The sequence below is a fragment of the Camarhynchus parvulus genome, chromosome 5 (genome assembly GCF_901933205.1).
Source record: "Camarhynchus parvulus chromosome 5, STF_HiC, whole genome shotgun sequence".
In the NCBI taxonomy this organism is placed as follows: Eukaryota; Metazoa; Chordata; class Aves; order Passeriformes; family Thraupidae; genus Camarhynchus; species Camarhynchus parvulus.
The window spans coordinates 21,542,926-21,561,886 of NC_044575.1; the positions used below are offsets into that span (position 1 = coordinate 21,542,926).

At 45.6% G+C, this 18,961-nt stretch overlaps 1 protein-coding gene across 4 annotated transcripts in view; it reads left to right on the forward strand.

Annotated features, from left to right (window-relative positions):
* Window positions 1-18,592, forward strand: part of CD82 (CD82 molecule) — a 39,362-nt gene extending 20,770 nt beyond the window's left edge. For all 4 annotated transcript variants that reach the window (XM_030950378.1, XM_030950377.1, XM_030950376.1 and 1 more), the window contains exons 3-9: window positions 4,261-4,333; window positions 7,643-7,767; window positions 8,911-8,985; window positions 13,640-13,747; window positions 15,403-15,594; window positions 15,887-15,970; window positions 16,472-18,592. In XM_030950378.1, the coding sequence (XP_030806238.1) occupies window positions 4,261-4,333; window positions 7,643-7,767; window positions 8,911-8,985; window positions 13,640-13,747; window positions 15,403-15,594; window positions 15,887-15,970; window positions 16,472-16,549 (735 nt within the window). In that variant the 3' untranslated portion in view covers window positions 16,550-18,592. The remainder of the gene's footprint in view (window positions 1-4,260; window positions 4,334-7,642; window positions 7,768-8,910; window positions 8,986-13,639; window positions 13,748-15,402; window positions 15,595-15,886; window positions 15,971-16,471) is intronic.
* The last annotated feature ends 369 nt before the right edge of the window (window positions 18,593-18,961 follow it).

Here is an 18,961-nt window from a genome sequence, read left to right on the forward strand (position 1 = left end):
TTTGGTCTCTGTCCCTGCACACAGCTTCACTCCTGCTTCCTGCATGGCTGCATTGTGCTGGTAGCATACAGGATGAACTTGAGGCACATCTGGATCTGGTTTCCCTTGGCTTACTGTGCTCTCTTTTTGCTCTCTGTGTTTCCTTCCATCCCAAGAGTAGGTAACTGCAGTCTAATGGTCCAAAGTCAGGGGTGCTCAGAGCATCCATGGAGAAGGTTCTTGGAGGGAGAGGAAGGTATTTCAAGTGCCACTAGGTCTTTCTGAGTATGATTTAGTCCACTTTAAAGATAGGAAAAATCATCTGAGTCCAGGCCTGTCCTCCTACTAGTGCAGGACTCCTCTGCAGATACCAGCATCCAGTCTCTCTCCTCTCTTGAAGAAGTGATAAATTTTAAGCAGCATATAACAGCCAGTCTACCCTGGGAGGCAGAGCTGTATTTGTTAAGACAGTGTTTGAGTCTTGCTGAAGCCTAGTATCTGGCACTGTCTAGTTTTCCTTAATGCCCTAAACCTCGGTCTGAGTTCATTAGCTAATCTCTGTGTAGAGAAAGTTCTCTTCAAGAAAGCCAGCCTAGCATATAGGAAAGGAGGAAGACGACAGCCTGAGATACTGCTGTACCTTAAAACACTGTCACTGGTTTTGGTGTATGCTGTCTAGGGTCATTGTGGCATCTTTATTCCACATGTCCTTTCTCTCCATGCTCTGCAGAGCCAGGCATGGTTGCAGGCAGCCTGTGGGGAGATATGTGCTCTCAGGAGGCAGAGCTGAACTGCTTTGTTGGGCTGACCCACATCCACGCTGCACTTTCCTATATTTTACAAGACTTTGAGGATGGCAGGTGCTGAATCCCTCTCTGGGTCCTGGAGAACTTCAGTTTGAATACTCTGTCTGAGTGGCAAGTGATTGGCAGTAGCTGTTCTTTGTCTTGTGCATGTCCTGCTCTGAGCCAATCCTCTGGTGTAGCACCCAGCCCCCTCCCTCTTGTGGAAAGCTGGTCTAATTCACTAGCTGGACCTGGAGAGTAAGAACTTTAGGGTAGGATGTATTGTGAGAAGGTCTGTGCTGACTCAAGGGAGAAGCTGCTTTAAATGAGCTCTTTAACCCTGCTGTGCAGCGCAAGCATTGTCTTCCCCTCAGACTGCTCTGTCAAAGTGGGGTCTCCAAAGCCACTGTGCTCTGGCTGAACTTGATACTTGTCTGGAGTGAAGGTTTTGAATGTGCTTCTGTCTTGACTGAGGGCAAGGTTTTTGCACGTGCCAGATGTTGAGGAAGGTGGTGTACATTACTCTCTCCATCTCATAGGAAGTAGGTGACATGAGACATTTTTCCATTATTCTTGTTCAGGGTCTGAATTGGGGAGGGTACTTGGTGATTTTTGAGCTTGTACAGTGTGGTAGAACTATATTAATTAGCAGAGAAACTGCTTGTGTTGAGTTGCTGTGAGCTGTCAGCACAGACAGGTTTTGAATGCCTTGTGCTGCTTTTCTGAAGCTGCTGAGCTTTGTGAGGAGGGTGCTTGAGCAAAGGTGAGCACCAATGCTGCTGACAGAGCCCTATGTCTGCTCTGGACCTTGAGCTGAGCCTATGTGATTGCACCCTGTGCAGGCCAGCCCTAGCTGGCTGAAGTGTGTTCCTCAGCCTTGCTGATGGTTGAAGTCTGTAGAGAGATGCTGGTGACTCTTTTTAGAAGTTAGCCATTGAAACAGCACATCTCTGCAGCTCGAGGTCTGTGAGAAGGTCGTTTGCTATAGCTGAAGTAGTTCAGGGACTTAGTGGTATTTTGCAGTCTTGGAGATATACTTCAGGGAGGGGTTTGACCTGCTTTGGTTGAAGGGAAGAAGGTTACTTGGACTGCCTGCCTGCTTGCTAGAAAAGATACCAGATAAGCTTGGAGTATAATCCTGGTTTCCTAATCAGAATTTAACACGTCTGCCTTCTTGGCTAGCAGACACGTGCTGCAGCACATGCTTCTCCTTAAAGGGCAGACAGCTCTGCAAGACAAGTTTAACAGTCTCTGGATACTATTTGTTTGGAATATATAACTGTTTGTCCTGCTTCTAATCCTTCAGTAAATGCAGCAGAAGGTGGCTACCTAAAGCAAAGCCTGGAGTTTTAGAGCCTTTCTGTTGACCCCTGTGCCAGGTTCAGTGTTACATCACACAATCTGAGCATGAAGGAAAGCAGTGCTGGGGAAGGAAAGCTGGGAACCCCCAGCTGCTCTTTCCAGCAAGATGAGTCAGCTTCATCACTGCTTCGTTTATCCAAACCCCTCTTGACTTCCTCTCTGTGGGAAACCGCTGACCCTGCAATGAGGGATCTGCATCCTTCTGGCTTTGGTGTAGAAGGAGATTTTGCTGAAACCAGGGGTGAAATCTCCACCCCCCAGGGAGGAGGGGAGACATCTGTTCCCCACTTCAGGAGTTTACAGCAGTGGAACAGAGGAGTTAACTCTGTGGAAAGCAGATGTGATTTCTTCTCTGGAGGGTCTGAAGACAAGCCAGCGGCAGAAGCAGCCTTGTTATCTGATGCAAACTCCTGAAGATGCTGAGCAGAGATATTATCCTGCTAGGAAGTAAATACACTCTTGTTAATGGGACAGTGTTTTCTCCCTGCCTGTGGTTATTGTCTCCCTGCCTTCCCCTTGTAGTGTTTTCCATAGCAGCTCCTGGCAAATGCACAAGTTGTGGACTGGAGCAAAGATCAGAGTGAAAACAGGCCTTGGATAGTCTGAGCACCTCATAACAAATAACTTGCCAGGAACTCAGCTCAGCAGCCCTTCTGTGTTTTGTCAGCAACAGCAAAACTGAGGTGTCATATCAGGGTCAGTGAACCAAAGGGATGTCACATACAGCCCGGTTTGCATCTTTTGTTAAAACAAATGCTTATTAAAACTATAGTTGAAATGTGAGACTGCCTTAAACTGTCTATTCAACAGTTCTTGATACTACCAAGTTTGAGAGGAATTTTTTTAGGTGTCCCAGCTGTTGCATGTTCGAGGGGCCTTTCTAGCTTGATCAGCAGACTGAGCATTGTGGGCAGCATGTTGGGACATAAGGCAAAGGGGAATTCTTTTTTTCTGAGATACAACAGCTACATGCTTTCTGAAGCTGAGTCAGTATGCTTTGTAGGTGGGAACTTGCTTGATGACTTTCTAATGCTGTCCCCAGAGCTAACTACATGATGCACCTTCTGCCAAGACAGGAAAGCTTGCAAGCAGCTTATTTCAGACTGTGGCTTTATCTTTGTTCAGAAAAGCTTCTTTGTATGAGCAGCTGAAGCCTAGAGTAAAAATGCCTGTCCATACAACCCTCTCTGCCAGCTTGGTTTGGCGGTGTTTTGGCATTTTCCGTGTCTCCCAAGTATTAAAGTGTTATCTAATGAAGCACAGAATTGCAATCTGTCTTTAGCCCTGTTAGTTTATTTCACTTCATCCTATCTTGAAATCCTGCTGATGTGAGAACAGCTGCTTGCAGTTCTCTTGCAGTTCTTGTCCACTCCTTGTTTCTTCAAGGCCTATTTTGGATCTTTGCACAAGTGTTTTCCAGTCCTAGTTGGCTGAACAGCACAATTTTCAGCTTCTTATCAAACCTGAAGACTTGCTGATACATGAAGGCTAAAACAGAGCATGCTTCCCCCACCTTTCAAAGTGAGATGGGAAAATACATGCATTTCTTGGCTACTGAATTCAGTGTCTGGATTCAGCTGAGTTCTCACAGGGATGTATTGCTCTATTAATCCTTGCCCTACATAGGACTGTGTGGTGAACAAGGCAGAGGCTAAGGCTAATGTTTCATAACTCTTGACTCTGCTGAGGCTCAGGTATTCTGCCAGAAAGTAGGGGCCAAGCCTCTTGGGTTTCTCTATTTAAAAAATATTTAAAATAATGTGTTTGTCTTTCCTCGGTTCTTCACAGAAGCAATGCACTTACCTTTTGCTTCTGACAATGTTCTAGCAGCAGGGTGTCTCTTCCCCAGACTGTTTTGAATGGTCCTCCCATACAACATTATGTACTATTAAAATACTGTGTGAAAAACTGCCAAGCAGATCTTGGTGCTCCTGTGCAGTTGGCTGAGGCATTCTTCCTGGAGTTGTGCTAATCCTGTTTACCCTGGGAGGAGTACCATAGGGGAGATGGGTGGGAACAGCAAAGGAATGATTGTTTTTTAACTGGAAGTATGGATAATAGTGACTGCCTCCTCTTATTTATCTAAGCTTATAATTTACACAAAGCCATGTATGTTTTGTTCTTGCTCTTTCAGATTCTGGGCGCCGTAATCCTGGGGTTTGGAGTATGGATTCTGGCCGACAAAACGAGTTTCATTGCAGTTCTACGTAAGACGGTGTTCTTTCATCTTCCTTCTTTTTCTAAATTGGCTCTGTTCTGGGGCTGTGTTTGGCCGTGGTGTTGTCTAGGAATAGCAATACTTTTGTGCACAGTCTGTAGCCTGAGCAGTAATGTGGTGTTTAGCGAGATGGGCTTGTTATCAGGGACATGGTGAAAGGGAGCAGCCTTGGAGACACAGCAATCCTCTTAGTCTTGTTGATGGAAACACCACGGTCAGACTGAGTGAGACAACTGCCTCTTCAACCAACAATCCAAATATTTTGTCTTAAACACAGGCGCTAGTATTTCATCCTATTTTCACTGCATGCTCTGTGTTTTCACAGTGATTTCCTTATTACCATAATGTGCAAATGCCCCCAGTGCCTTAATGCAGTTTTGCTGTGTGAGCCTTCCACTGCTTTCTTTCTGTAATGATCTATTTCAATTTAAATGTTTTAAATGCCAAAGAAAGTAAGTACCTGGTTTTATTGATGCTTCATGTACATTGAAAGGAGATGGTATGTTTGTTGCTAAGCAGTAGAGAATGCAGATTTAGGGTGTGTGTGTGTGAAGTGCTTTGACTACTAAGACGTACTTTTGTTACACTTAGTGACTTACCCTGGGCATCAGAGGAGTTCTGTATTGTGCAAGGGGCTTAGCTTTCTTCCCCTAAAGTCAACCACAAAGTTTGACTAGAGTCTTAACAGAGAGTCTGCTTTCTGCAAAAACCAAAAATTGAGCTGGCTTAGCAGAGTCTGGGCTTCAGAGGACTGTAAGTGGACTTTCAGCAAATGGATATCTCAGCTCCATCTTTCACAAGCTCTGCTTCCTTTGAGCTCTTTCCTAGACACACCTCAAACTTTTCTGCTTGGTGATTCTGGTTACTTGTTGTCACTACCTTCAGAATTGCTGAGTTGGGCACCAGCCTCAGACAGTGCAGGAGGGCGCCTGCATGTGGGGAGTGCCCACTAATGGCATTCATAGCCCTGCTCCCAGCTACACTGATTCTGCAAAGGGCTTCATCTCCCAAGTCCCCCTGAGCACTCCGACCTGGTTTGAGAGGTGCTGGATGGAGAAGACACCTCTGCTAATACCACACATGCAAATGCTATTCCTCACTCTGCTTTTGTGCTGTGGCAACTGGCTTGGTACTGCAGTACTAGAAGGTCAAGAAGCACAGCAAGGGGTGTTGGTTAATAAAGTGAGGGCATGAGCAGAAGCAGAATATGCAGCCTAAATGGAGCCTATCATGGCCTGGCTGTTTGTGGTACCTCTCACAGTCTGAGGTGTGTTTAGTACCAGTGGGCCAGCAGCTGATTCCCTCAGATTGGTGGGTGTTACAGCTACTTGTGGAGGGAGAAGTCCCTGAACTTGGCCCTGTTTCTTCCCATTTGCTTAGAATCTCTGCTAACAGAGCATTTAAGAATTTAGTTTCCTTCCTGGAGATTTCCAGTATCAGCTCTCTCCCTGCCCCCTCACTTCCTTTCCCATGCCTTGCCCCTCTTTCCCTCTGCTTTAGTAACCTAGGCATCAGGGAGGGCACCCAGCTGCTGCCAAAGGAGCCTGTTGTACTTGCTTGGCTGCCTGCCCAGCGCAGGGGAAAACACGGAGTGACGGCAAACAAGCAGGAGTTGAATGCCCTCAGAGCCTTCTCTTGCAAGACAAGACTATTGCAGATGAGAACTGCAAGTGTGGCTCTTGTCCCCTGACACTATCAGTTCTCCAGGGGGCTTTTGAGTTAGAAGTACCTTTTTCTTTCTCCTAATGGGAATTTGACAAAGCAATGCTTTCTAGCACTGTGGAGGTGTTGCAGCCTGGGCACTTGAACACTGACTTGCATGATAGCTGAGCTGATTTTGAGGGAGGGAATAGGATAGAGTTATGAAGGCCACTCCTGTAAGGCTGCTGCTTCAGTAAATGCTTTGCAGTATCAGCACGTAACCTGCACAGCAAGAGTCACAGGACTGGTGAAGAAGCAGGATCCTGGGGTTTGTGGCATATGTCCAGCCAGGGAGAGCTGGCTGAAGTGACCTGTGTGACAGACGGATCTGCTTCACTTCTTGATAACTGAACTTTCTTCTGTTCAGCATGTTTTGGGGAAAAAAGTTTGGAAGCTGGTGGCTTGTGCCAGATATCAGAAGCACAGGGAAGTATATATTAGGGGGAGAGTATCAGTCTGGGCTTGATTATTCTCCTTTAACATATTTCAGGAGAAGCTCAGAGGAAGTTTGCCTCCTGAGACTTCCTTAGTTCAGGAAACTAAATGCTGAGCTCTAAAAATGTTATTTTCATTAATCACTGGGCATCCAGAATTCCCCTATACTCTGTAGCTTGCAGATACAGGAATGTCTCTTAATGATAAATGAGGTTTCTAGTTGCTGTTTCTAGACAGAGTATCTCTTCAACTTATGTGCTGTAATGCAAGATATAGTCTGCAAGAAATAGTCAGCTGACCAGCTCAAATGTAAGAGTTTTTCTTCTGTTGCTTGCAGTACTAAATGCTGAGGGGGGAGGGCTGACATCACCAGCATGTCTGAAATAATCTGACCTAAACTTGGTTGAAAAACCATTGAGCATTCAGAAGCACAGACTTTAGAAACAATAGCAGGGGATTTCTAGGAGGATTTGTAAAAGTAGCTAATTTGGGTATTATATCTGTTTTGATCCTGGAATAGCATCTGTTTGCAGGGTGTTGTGCACAGGTGCTGCAGCAGCCTGTGGTAAGTGCCATTCAACCCAGACTTGCTAAGTAACCTGTCACATCATCTGTGCTCAACACTAGCTGTAGCTTGTTGCATGTTTCACTCTGCAGAGTTAGTTTGTCCCAGTGTTGACTGCAAGTAGATAAGTGAAAACAGAATGGCTACAACAAGAAATAGTGCTTCAAAGTGAAAAGGCTATCCAAAAATGGGGTTTAGGACTTGGAAGAAAGCTTCCCTGAAGATAGCAAAGGGAATTGAAGCAAAGAGACAGTAGTTATGGAGTAGATCATATTTTATATTACTGTTACTTGCAGTACATTCATGAGGGAGTAAAATTCCAGTAAGGAGATAAACCTTGTTTGGAGACAGTTATTTGTTTGGAGTGACCTTGAGTCTTCCAGACTCTGGCATCCTGCAGGATGGCTTTTAAGTCTACTTTCATCAAAAGACAGCCAGAAGCATCTATCTGTCGCTGTGTTTGGCACACATCTGTGCAGTCTGTTTGGAGCGGACAAAGACAATTATCAGTAGATATGGACGCAGTTCTATAAATGGTGATGACAGATGTATAGTTTTGTCAGTAGCTAATGTTGTTCCTTCTCCTGGCTCCTACAGAGATGTCATCTCCCTCCTTGAAGACTGGTGCATACATCCTCATTGGTGTTGGGGCACTTACCATGCTGATGGGGTTCCTGGGCTGTCTTGGAGCCGTCAATGAAATCCGGTGTCTCTTGGGTCTGGTGAGAGTATTCATGCCTGTTTCAGAGCCAGCCGTTAATACATCTCCTGCAAAATATCTGTTGGCTGGTAGATGGGGCTTCAGTCTCCTGGGGATGTTACTTCTGCTAGGTCAGCTTAGATCTAATTCTTAATTTGCACACATTAAATTATCCAGCAGTCAGCAGACTGCAGCAGAGCTCCTCAGACATTACTGATAATAAGCTCAGAACTGTGAATGAGAGAGGATGTCACTGACACTTCTTGCACACAGTGAGTTGAGGACTGCCAACTGAGAAGTGTACCCTGTCCCCCTCACCCTGACTTCCAAGTTGGTACTGTGCTCTCAGTGGTAGAAGAGCAAGTTCCAAAGGCAGTGAAAGAAAAGAGGAAGAGTGATAGTATCTTGTTATGTCACATCTGTGGAAAGTGCAAGAGTTGAGAGAGACCCAATTAGGAATGTCCTGTGTGTCAGGACCTCTCTTCAGGCAGCTCATTTATAGGAAGCTTTCTGTCCGTGATAGGTGAGATGATACCACCATCATACGTCTCAGCCTGCTGCATGACTCTGTCTTACTCAGAGCACATATGTATTGGAAACCAAGCATGGCGCACACTGTGTGTCCTGGTATTACCAGTATCTTCTTGTCTAGCAACAGTAGCTGCCACCATTTAAAAGTAACCTCAGCAGTTTGCTGGTGAATCTTAAATTTAGATCCTCAAACAAATTAAATAGCATGTTTTAAAAGGGTAATTGATTTTTCTAAAAAAATACATTAAAAATTAGGTTTGTAAAATTGACTCTTTTTTTCTGTTGAGGCTTGAGGCAGGCAGAATCCAGCTGATTGATTGAGGCCAGAATGGTCTGTGAATGGAATTGGATGTGGGAGAGAGTCCTAGTCAAGATGACACGTGCAGAGAGGGCGTGTAAACCCTTTCCTTCCTGAAGGCTTTCTGTTGGCCTAATGGGAGAAACACTGAACTGCCCTGCTCTGACATTGGTTCCAGCCTTTTCCTGGCAAGGCATTGTTGATAGCAGAGTTTGTCTGCAGACAAAAAGACATTAGCTCATGTTGTGATTTCTCTTCTGTATGTAATTTTATTAACTTTTGTATACAGACCTTTCTAAAGACTGACAGTGATCACCTGTTGTTTTTTGTTTCCAGTACTTCACCTGCCTGATGTTAATCCTCTTAGCTCAGATTGCTGCTGCACTGGTCATCTACTTCCAGAAAGAAACAGTAAGTCTTTATTTATTACCATACATCTTTTCCTTAGTCTTGGTTTGGGAGAAGGGTGATAGCTAGAAATTCTTTCTTCCAAACTGGGCTATCCTGCTAGCAGGCATAGCTAGATTCTCCTTTTCTCCCAGCTCAATAGCTTTGCTATTTGATTTTCCTGTATCTGCCTCAATAGTGCTGTTTTCTCAAGGATTATGAAGCTTTATTTGGTATGCAGGCATTATTTTTGGGTAGTGGGAACAGTGGGGAAAAAAAATGTCCTAAAATGCTTTAGACCACACCTCCTTTTGATCCTGCTGTAGACAGCTCTTTGGGCAGGTAGTAGCAGTGGTTTCTACCATGTTGCCATCCCTGGTGCCTTGAGGAATTACCAGCCTGAGCGCTTTTTTGACTGGTATTCCTCCTTGTGCCATCTTGTTCTGTTCTTTCAGTCTTTCTGCATCTGTGGGTGGAACTCTTCTTGAAAGAGCTGTCCTCTTTCCACAGAAGCAAACCCAAATATCTGATGGTTCCTGCTCTACAGGTGGAGTTTAAAGCCAAGCGGTTTAATATTTTGAAGTGGATTCCTTTGTCAGGAAAGCAGTTTCACAGTGTGTGCTTCTGGAGCTCCAATATGTTCCATAGTGTAAAAGGGAGCTACCTAGGCATTGCAACAATCCATCATGGGTATAGGTTCCCTGGCCAAGGCAGTGCCTGATCAGGCCTTCAGCTACTTAAGAGCTAAACTGGGAGCCACATTTATGCAGTGGAAACAAGTTATAGCTGTGGGGTCACTACTGGCTTCTGGTGTAAGTTGTGGGTAACCCTGTCCTTTGCTGCATAGCTGTATATACCACTGTATGGCTGTGCTTGCCTCTCCTAAGCCAACTCTTTAGCTAGATGGCTACAGAAAGCAGAACAATTGAGGAGGTTATGGATGGGGCCTGGTGGAGAAGTTTGGGGCAGGGGGAAGGTGCCTGCCACCAGCATAACTGATGTAAGCTTTGTACTGTGGTGACTGAGCAGCTGTTGGCTGGGTTCCTTGCCAAATGTGGCTGTAGCTTGCTCTCTGGGGTGGCAGAAGCTAAAGGAGAAACTAAAACAGTGACTAAAACTGGTGTGTACAGATAATTCTCAACAAACAGCTCTGACTAATGCAGATATGGAGGTGTGGGGTTGGGCATTCCCCTGCGATGGGGAAATGTGACTTCAAACCAGGAAATTCTGTACCTCTGTTGGCATTTCTCCTCCAGTTGCCAGTCTACTCTAGAAAACTCCAACTTTTAAGCTGTAGCTCTTCATTTAAGCCTCATCAGAACATAAGTGCTGGGGGTTGTTTTCCACAGCTGTTGGAGCTGTTGTGACTGAGATCATCGCTTTTACAGATCTGGGAGAATGGTCAGGGAAGCTGGGCTGTGAACAGATGCTCCTGTTCAGTCCTTAATGAACAAAATTAATGGAAAAGCTGTTCTAGAGCCATTCTCTTTTCAGGGATCCTCCAAAGTACCTGCCTAGAGCACTAAGAAAAGCTGCTTGAGGAAGGTCTTGGCTGAAACCTCCAGCACAGTGGTTTGGGGCTGCGCTTCAGTGCTGCTGTGCGAGTTGCTCTGCTTCGCTGGCTGTACGTCATCCCAGGGCAGCTTGGAGCACAGTGAGGCACACTGAAACTGCTCAACAGCCAGTCCCCAGATATCTATTGTGTTCTTTGTGTTTATTTCTGACTTCAGGAACTTGGTTAGATATAAAACAAGGAACAACAAGGGTGAAGGAAAAGATTTAGGATCCAGAATGTAGCAAGGTGGTACTCAGTCCTTCACTTGTAACTGAAGTATTTATTTCTGTGGATTCACTTAAAGTTATTGTTGGCATAACTTTTCCTTTTTGGTGTCAAAATCCTCCCCCACACTGACAAATGAAAAGTATACTGGAATAGAGGTAGTGTAGCTGTAAAAGGCTGAGCCTCTGACAGGAAGGCTACTGCTTTGCCTCTCCCATGGGCATTGTTAGAGGAATGCCCCTTCAGACTGGAGTTGCCCAGTACTTTTGGGAGGATGTTGATGCAAGATTCGTTTCCCTACATTTGTTGGTGACTGAAACTCTGGGGTGGGTTTTTTTATCGACAACAACATAGTAACATCACAAATGCTGCAAATGATATTCTGCTTTGTGAACTGAATGCTGCTACTCACATCTAGTGGATCGCAAGCCTCTAAATGTGTGAGAGCCTGGGCAAGTTCTCTCTTTGCCTAGTTCTGTGCAGCTTGGCTCTAAGTGCCTTGAGTAAAAGAGAATGGTGGTGTTTTGGGAATAGCCCTGCTTGCTAGCTATTGTTTGCAGCAGACAGGCCTGTGTGATTGCATGCAAGGACTTGTCTGGAGCTATGGACTATGCATGAGTTTCAGAATCTGAAGTGACAAGGCAGAGGAGAGCTCCCTCCAGTTTTTTGAGCCTGCTTTTGTGTGCAGGCTAGATGCTAATAATTGCTGAGGAAAGGATCTAGCTTGCATCTGACAGGGACAAGATAGATGACTGACAGTGTCAGGGGAAGAAGCCTGCACAATCCATTGTGTGATCAAAGACCTGGTCTTGCCTCTGGCATTCAGCTTTCCCCATCTCCCTCTTCAGTAGCCCATGTGGTGGAGAGACTGACAGCCTTGCTGCTTTCTGGCAGTGGGCTGTGGCTTTGGTGCCTAGGATCTAAGTGCCCCTGCTTTGAGGTGGTGGGATTGTGCCTTTGGACACTGGGCTTGCTAGAGCTGGGGAGGGGCAAGAAGCCCTGAGAGCAAGGGTAGCCATTTCCTGCGGTATTCATGTCTCACACAGTGCTAAGTCCTGATAACTTTAAAGGGGTGGAGATGGTTAGAATGTTGAAAGCCTGCGTGTTCTGTGTGTCTTTCTAGCTTGTTGATCTTTCAGTTTTCCTCTGCCAGGTGCTTAAGGGTGAACAGCTGCAGATGCCTGTTTTTTTTTCCCTTTGGGCTGCTCTATGGGTTAAACCCACAAGCAAGCTGCCTATGTGGCTCCAGAGCTGTGCTACTGTTTGCATAATATTCCCCCTCTCTCAGATTGCTTGCTACAACACCTAGGAATGCCTGATTATTTTTTTTTAATTTGAAATGCTTCACTTTTTGAAACAAGAGCTGTTTGCAGGACTTCTTTCCTGTTCTTTTGTAAGAGTAAGGGCAAAGCAGACATACAGCTTCCCTATGTGTCTGTGGTTGGGGACATCAGGTTCAAGTCCTGTCTGCTTGTGGTGGGGTCCTGGGATTCCTGCAGAAGTGGCAGTAGGCTCCATCTGACCCAACAGATAAGAGGCAAGATGGGCATGGGGTAGGAAAACAAGCCCAGCTCTCCTTGCCTCCCTTTGCATGTGGAGCAGCAGTGTGCAGGAGGGGTCAGGGTGGGAACTCACAGGTTCAGTAACTGATAAGGCTTATGGCAGCAGCCAAGGCCAATCTCATTAGTGAGAACCAGGTCAGGTTGGCTTGATTTGAAGGGAAGAAAAAGGGGAAGTGAAGTAATTAAAAGGGGAAGAGAGAGACATCATGAGAAGAAAGATCATGCAGCTCCCATCCATCTGGCCTGACATAGCTGATCCCAGTGAACTGAGCTGCAGTTGTCCTAGGAAAAGGAGTTGGTGATGTAGAGAAGCTTCTCTCAACAGTAGGCAGTGCTTCCTCTTGCTGAGTGTCCTGGTATTTGCCATGGTCATTGAAAATGCTTGATAGTAGAAGAAAAGAGAAAACCCATTTCCACTGATTTGAAATATGCTGTAGCACCACAGTCAAAAAGGTAATAGGTGGGATGGGAACATCTTGGTGCTTAGGCTGATGTAACTCTATCCTATCCTTTGGGCAGTCTAATGGCACTTTTCTTCAACCTCTTGTGCATCTGGGTCTGTCCTTAGCAGTCCTTATGTACAGGCTGGTTAAGAAGAGCTTCGGAAGGAGGTGGGAGGGAGAAGGTGAAGGAGTCTGCCAGGTGGTAGCTTGCACCTCTCATCAAACTGAAGGGTGTTGTAAATATCTCTGGAAAAGGAGCAGTGGTGAAGGGATGATTTGATACACCTGAACTTTGTGATAAGACTGTTAATGAGCAGTTTAGGTAGTTGTAATACTTCCTGTATTAATATAGAAACAGGACTTGTGGGAGTTTGGGGAGAGGTGGATCAGCACCTTGTGAAAAAGGCAAGTTTCCATCAGCTGTGTATCAGCAAACCCATCTGCATTCATGAACAGAGTGGCTTACACCTTCTCTGAGCAGTGGAGATGAGCTGCAGTGGCAGAGATCCTGGACCGGGTCTCTCCTGCAGTACCAAGTTAGAAACACATAACCCATGAGTCCTTTAGGCAGTGTTGTCTCAGCTTGCACTTACCTTGCACATCTGTCTTGTCTGGGGCAGGCAGTTAGTTGTTCAGCCTGTGTCTTAGCAGGTAACCATACCTGATCTGTTTCCTTGCTGCTCACCTGGTTTGTAGGCTTTCCCCATGTCCTGGCAAGGACTTGCTGGTGCTTTGGCTTTTGAGCAGCAAAGCTGCTGCCCTTATCTGTACTTGTTAACTATTTGCAGTCAGCTTTTATGAGTGACTGTAGCTTTATATGTGTATCTGAAAGACCAAAGAAAAGGCTACAAGAACTGATAATCTAACTCTCCTGCCTCTTTTTTTCTTGCCAGCTGAAAGTTGAGTTGTCTGGCATAGTTGTAGATCTGATTGAAAATTATGACCCTTCGGATGAAGATAAGAGGAACTTGCAAGATGCATGGGACTATGTGCAGACACAGGTGAGTTGTGGGGGGCAGCAAGAGGTAGATGATGCTATTTGTCAGTGCAGGCAACGACCTTTAAAGCTAGGCTGAGGACAGAGGAGCAACTATTGCACATTGATCTGGCTGATCTACAAAGTGGCCTGTGAGGTTTGGTGCCTACAGACTAGAAAATGGTCTTGCTTGCTGCTTCTGTGTCAGACCCTGAACCATTCCTGTCTACTGGATGTTAGAGCTAGCTAGTGTTGGCTGTGTGGCCTAATGTATCCAGCCTGTCAAATGGCACTCCAACACTTCTCTTTGTCTGCTGGGCCTCCTGAATACTAACATGTGTGAAAAACATTTTGCACATGATTTTTGTAGCAAAAAGTCCCTAGTTTATTGCCAGGCAAGTCAGCAGAACCACCTGCCTTATTACTTGGTGCATGTTGCTTGCTTATTGTGATGGTTTTTCTGCAAGTATCAGCGTTCTTGGGAGCCATCCAACTGCCCATGGTTTCTGTTTTAGCATCAGGGTCAGCTCTTGAGCAGCTAGAGGGTATTCAAGCACACTGGAGTCATGACAGCTTTACTGCCAAACCACAAGCTTGAGAGCTGGCTGGCTGTTGTAGTTAAACACATGGCCAGTGTGGGACTGATGGGTAGTAAGTACAAGCAACAGCATTTGTCTTCTGTCTGTTCTTTGCTTTGCAAAACACTGACCTGCAGTATTTCTCCTCCTTGGAGAATGATTTATGTATGTTTTTTCACTGCAGTTGTAACTCCTTGGTAGTGAACTCAAGCCTAATTCTACTGTGGAGAGAGGCTACTGCTTGGGTCCTTCTTTTATGTAGGAGCAGAAGAAAAAGGTTTTGCAGAGATGGAGAATTTGAGTGTTAAGAGTCTACTTCATCTCACACACTGGAGTTAGCATTTGAAAGAGGGTGGGGTTCTGTAAACTGGGAGTTTAAAGTCCAAACCTCTTGTGAGGGAAATGTAGTTCCTTCTGGAGGCTGTGTCTTCACAACACTCTTTTGGAAACCAAATGCTTGTCCTGATGTGGATGTTCAGCTGTTTGTATCTCATGTCTATTATAGCAGAAATGTTACTTTTCCTTTCTGAGCAAAGAAGGATTTTCCCTAAACTTCTACCTTGACGTAGGACAGCCTTTCTGCTCTGTACCAGTGGGCAAGCACTGGGATCCATGCTTAGGCTCTTACTCCTTGCTGGACTTCCCGATGTGCTTTTCCCTTCAGCAAGTACGGCTTTATCACGTGACTCTGTAGGAATGTAAATGTTTCTTTGGATGGAAATTTTCCCTATCCCGTGTTCCAGCTGGTCCGTGCTGCACCCAGGCGGACGCTGGTGCGCGGTGCCGTGCTGGGGCTTGGCGGCGTGGGGACGCCACCGTGTGGCGGCTGCTGCTGCCCCGGGGCCGCGGCGGTGACCCGGGGCCCTTGAACTCTCGTTTTGCTAGCAGAGTGGCTCTTCAGTAGGAAATAATGTCCCTGTGTTCTGGACAGCTCTGTACATAACTAACCAGGGTGGTGTTTAGTGCTGCTAATTCATGCAGACTGTATGGCCTGACTGTTGTTGCACCAAGAGCTCCTGAGTGCTTCTACCTGCCTATTGTCATGTGCAGTTATCTTGCCAGTCAAAGTATAAGACTGTAATGATCTCTCTCTCATTATTAGATTGCCTGCTGTGGCTGGACTGGAGCAAAGGAATGGGAAAATAATGAGATTCTTAGGAACAAAAGCAATACTGAGTATCCGTGCTCCTGCTCCAATAGATCTAAGGACTTAGTGGAAGGAAGAGGTTTCTGCAATCTGGAAGACCCTCTCAATGGCACTGCAACATATGCTGACTGGCCTGTTCATGAGCAGGTGAGTGAGTATGTCTGGGCCCTGTGAAGCTTCCACTGAGGCTGCCTTGTCTTTGTTCCCCTGGAAATTTAGAGCACTTCTTTCATGTCCTTATTGCTTGAAGTACCTGTGGAATTTGGGGTGAGGGGGGACAGGGTGACAAGGATCCTGCCCTTTTCTGCAAAAGCTTCCATGAAACATGATATACCATGTAACTGGGATAATTCCTGTGTGCAAAGATATGTTATGGATTTTCAGTTTTGAGATATTTAGATACATACTTCTCTTCTTTGTGGCTGTGTTTTCTCTATAGGGATGCATGGATGGTGTAGAGGAGTGGCTGAAGGACAACCTTGGTATCATTCTTGGGGTTTGCACTGGTGTTGCTGTTATAGAGGTAGGTAATTTCCTGACATGAACCTATATTGTCTTATCGTAGAGACTTTTTTAAAGGCAAAGCTGTTTTCTCAAGTAATAGACACCTGGTTTAATGGCAGTGCAGCTCTAGCTCTTGGTTGTAGCTGCCTGAACTGGGGCTTTTGTTGACTGGATTAAAAATATAACAAAGCCTTGTCTATTTGTGGTTCTGCCTGCTGTATCTGACTTCTGGCAATTCTGTAGCCAGAATACTGAGGCAAGCAAAATCCCACTTCAGTGAAATCCCATTTGTTGCCTTAAAAAGCCCATAACATAGTTTCCAGAGGAAGTCGCATCTTTATGAAGCCCAATTTTTTGTCATTTCAGTTTACTGCATTTGCCTTATGTTGAGGACTAACTTTGTTCACCTGTATGATGTTATTAAAAGATGTTCACTGTATTCTGCTCCCCTGTATCACCTGTTCTTCCCACTTATCTGTCTGGTTGCTGATTTTGTTCCCACTTTTCATACTTGTTCCAGCTGCTGGGGATGATACTGTCCATTTCACTTTGCAAGAACATACACAGCGAAGACTACACCAAAGTGCCCAAGTCTTGAGTTGGCTGACTCCAGAGCTATGGCACCACAGAGAAAGGAGCAAACAGAACATTCCTGCCTCATACCCAGACTGTCCAACCATTGACCATTATTCCTGTGACATCCCATTTCTGATACCACTCTGCTAAGAACTGTTAGAGCTGCAACACAGCCTGATCTTCTGGCAATAGGGCCCTTGGGCCACCTGCATCCTGCCTCTGGATTATTTCTACTTCAAGAAGCAGAACTTAAACTGTCTTGTGTCACATGAGACACCGGTTAACCTGAGGGGACAATGCTTTTGCTGCCTGCTCCATGTTAAACAATACTATTCATATCTTCATTCTGCAACCCACTGGACCCAACATACAATAACTTTTCTCTCCCTTGCTCTTCTGCACATCTTTTCACCTCCCCTCTGAAGTCCCATGAGCCAGGATTTCTGTTGAGATTCCAGTGCTTTGGTAGCTTCACTTGCTTCACTGACTTGTGGTGGTAACTAGTCATGCTTTATAGGCCTTCTCTTCCCTTGCAGTTGACCTGATTCAGCTCCGACTATACATCTTCCAGCCTAGGTTCTCATCTGAAATACAGAGTGCTACTGTCACACTCACTTCTCCTGTTTCTGGAGTCAGCTATGCCTTGCCTTCAGTGGAGCTCTTCCCTTTGAGCATGATGAGAAGCCACCAGGAGGGAGCCAAGCCTACCTGTTTATTCCTAGTGTGACCTGGCAGATTGTGGTGGTGGTGCTCAGCTGCTTCTGGAATGGATCCCTTGGGTTTTGGATCTGACACATTTCTCCCATTTGCCTCTTTATCTTTTCCTCTCCCCCTAGCTCTGCTTTGCTGGCTCCTGTCAGCTTGGAGGTTACTTCAGAGACTGCTGCATACTGTGGACTCAGCCCCAGGCTGGCTCTGCTGTTTGCATTCTCGGGTTGCCAACTTTATAGAGATTACAATTAATTTGATTCTTCCCCTGCTCCTTTATGAACATAAAACTTGTTAGCTGTGGATTTAGATATGAATATGGAAGGATCTGACTGGATTGCTGATGCTGTATATTGGGAATATCACTGGTATCAGTGCCCAGTATAGGTTCTGTAGCTGGGATGCAAAGATAAGTTGCTTTTATTTCACTTGTCCATTCTTCTGACTCCACTGTGGTCCAGAGCCATGGCTGCATCCTGAGTTCTGCCTCAAGTGCCAGCACTGCAGCAGATAAGTAGCAGGTTCTGCAGTTGTGCAGGCTGCAGGTTTCTGTGCTAATGGCTGGGCTGTTTTTTCTGTTGAGCCAGTGGTCAGCAGCAAGGAGTGGGGTAGACCAGAAGAAGGTAGGAAATGCACAAGAAGCACTGCCCCAACTGCTTATGTAAGAGAGCAAATCCTCACTTTTAGAGGTGTCTTGGGCACAGCAGATTTCCTGCTGTTACACGTGGTACAATGACTGTGACATCAGGAAGCTGAATGGGAGATAAGTGGATGGTCCTTGCCAGGAACCTGTTGCAAGGTGCTTAGTGAGTGAGCCTTTGCCTTACAGAGGTGGTTCCAGGACTGTCTCCTGTCAGGGGTGGGGCAGGTAGTAATAACCCTACTTGGTAAAACCTACTTGGTTTTCCTTCTGGGAAGAAAGGCTGGTGCAGGGAATCAGGGCCCCAGCAGTGGGTCGCTGCTCTGTCCTCATCTTTGGACAGTGATGACTGGGGAGAATGACTAGGCAACTGGTTTTTATGGAGGTCTGATAAGGCTTTGCAATTCTGAGATATCTGCCCCTTCCTGCACAGATCCTTCAAGCTGACCTTTTCTATAGCAGAAGGCACCTTTAGCAGTAAAGCTTGCTAGCTTTTGTAACACAAAGTCTATTCTCTAATGTGTTCTTCTTATTTGTGAGATTCTTGTTCAGTTACAGATGCCAATGCTGAGCAGCAAGTGAAAAGGAGCCCATTCTGGATTTCCTTTTTTGTTTTTGTCTGTTTTTAGCAACATCTTCCTACTGGAAGAAATGCATGTACAGATATAAAAGTCTAGAGGGTGACTATTTCTGTAATAAAGACTTTGCTAAAAAATACGTCTCTCTGCCTGGGACTTGTGTATTGAAGTGTTTTCCCTTTGCTTCCTCTCCACCCCTTTCTGTTTTACGTGCAGATCACTGACATCTTGTTTGTTCAAAGTACCAAAAGGTCTGATGCGCATGTGTGAGATCAGTGTGGGCTCTGAAGATCCTGCCCAACAGGGGGAGGTTACAATTTTTCTGGGCTGTATTCTAAAGTAAACTTTCTCTTGTTTTATGAAGCATGTTTTTCTTAGGGTGAGCTGACTGAGTGATAGTTCGTTGAATTACCTGCTACCTCCTAAGCGAAATATTTGAAGATGTTGCTTCAGATCTTCACAGTCTGCACAGTTTGAAGTCATAAGCTTTGGGGACTAATTCTGATTA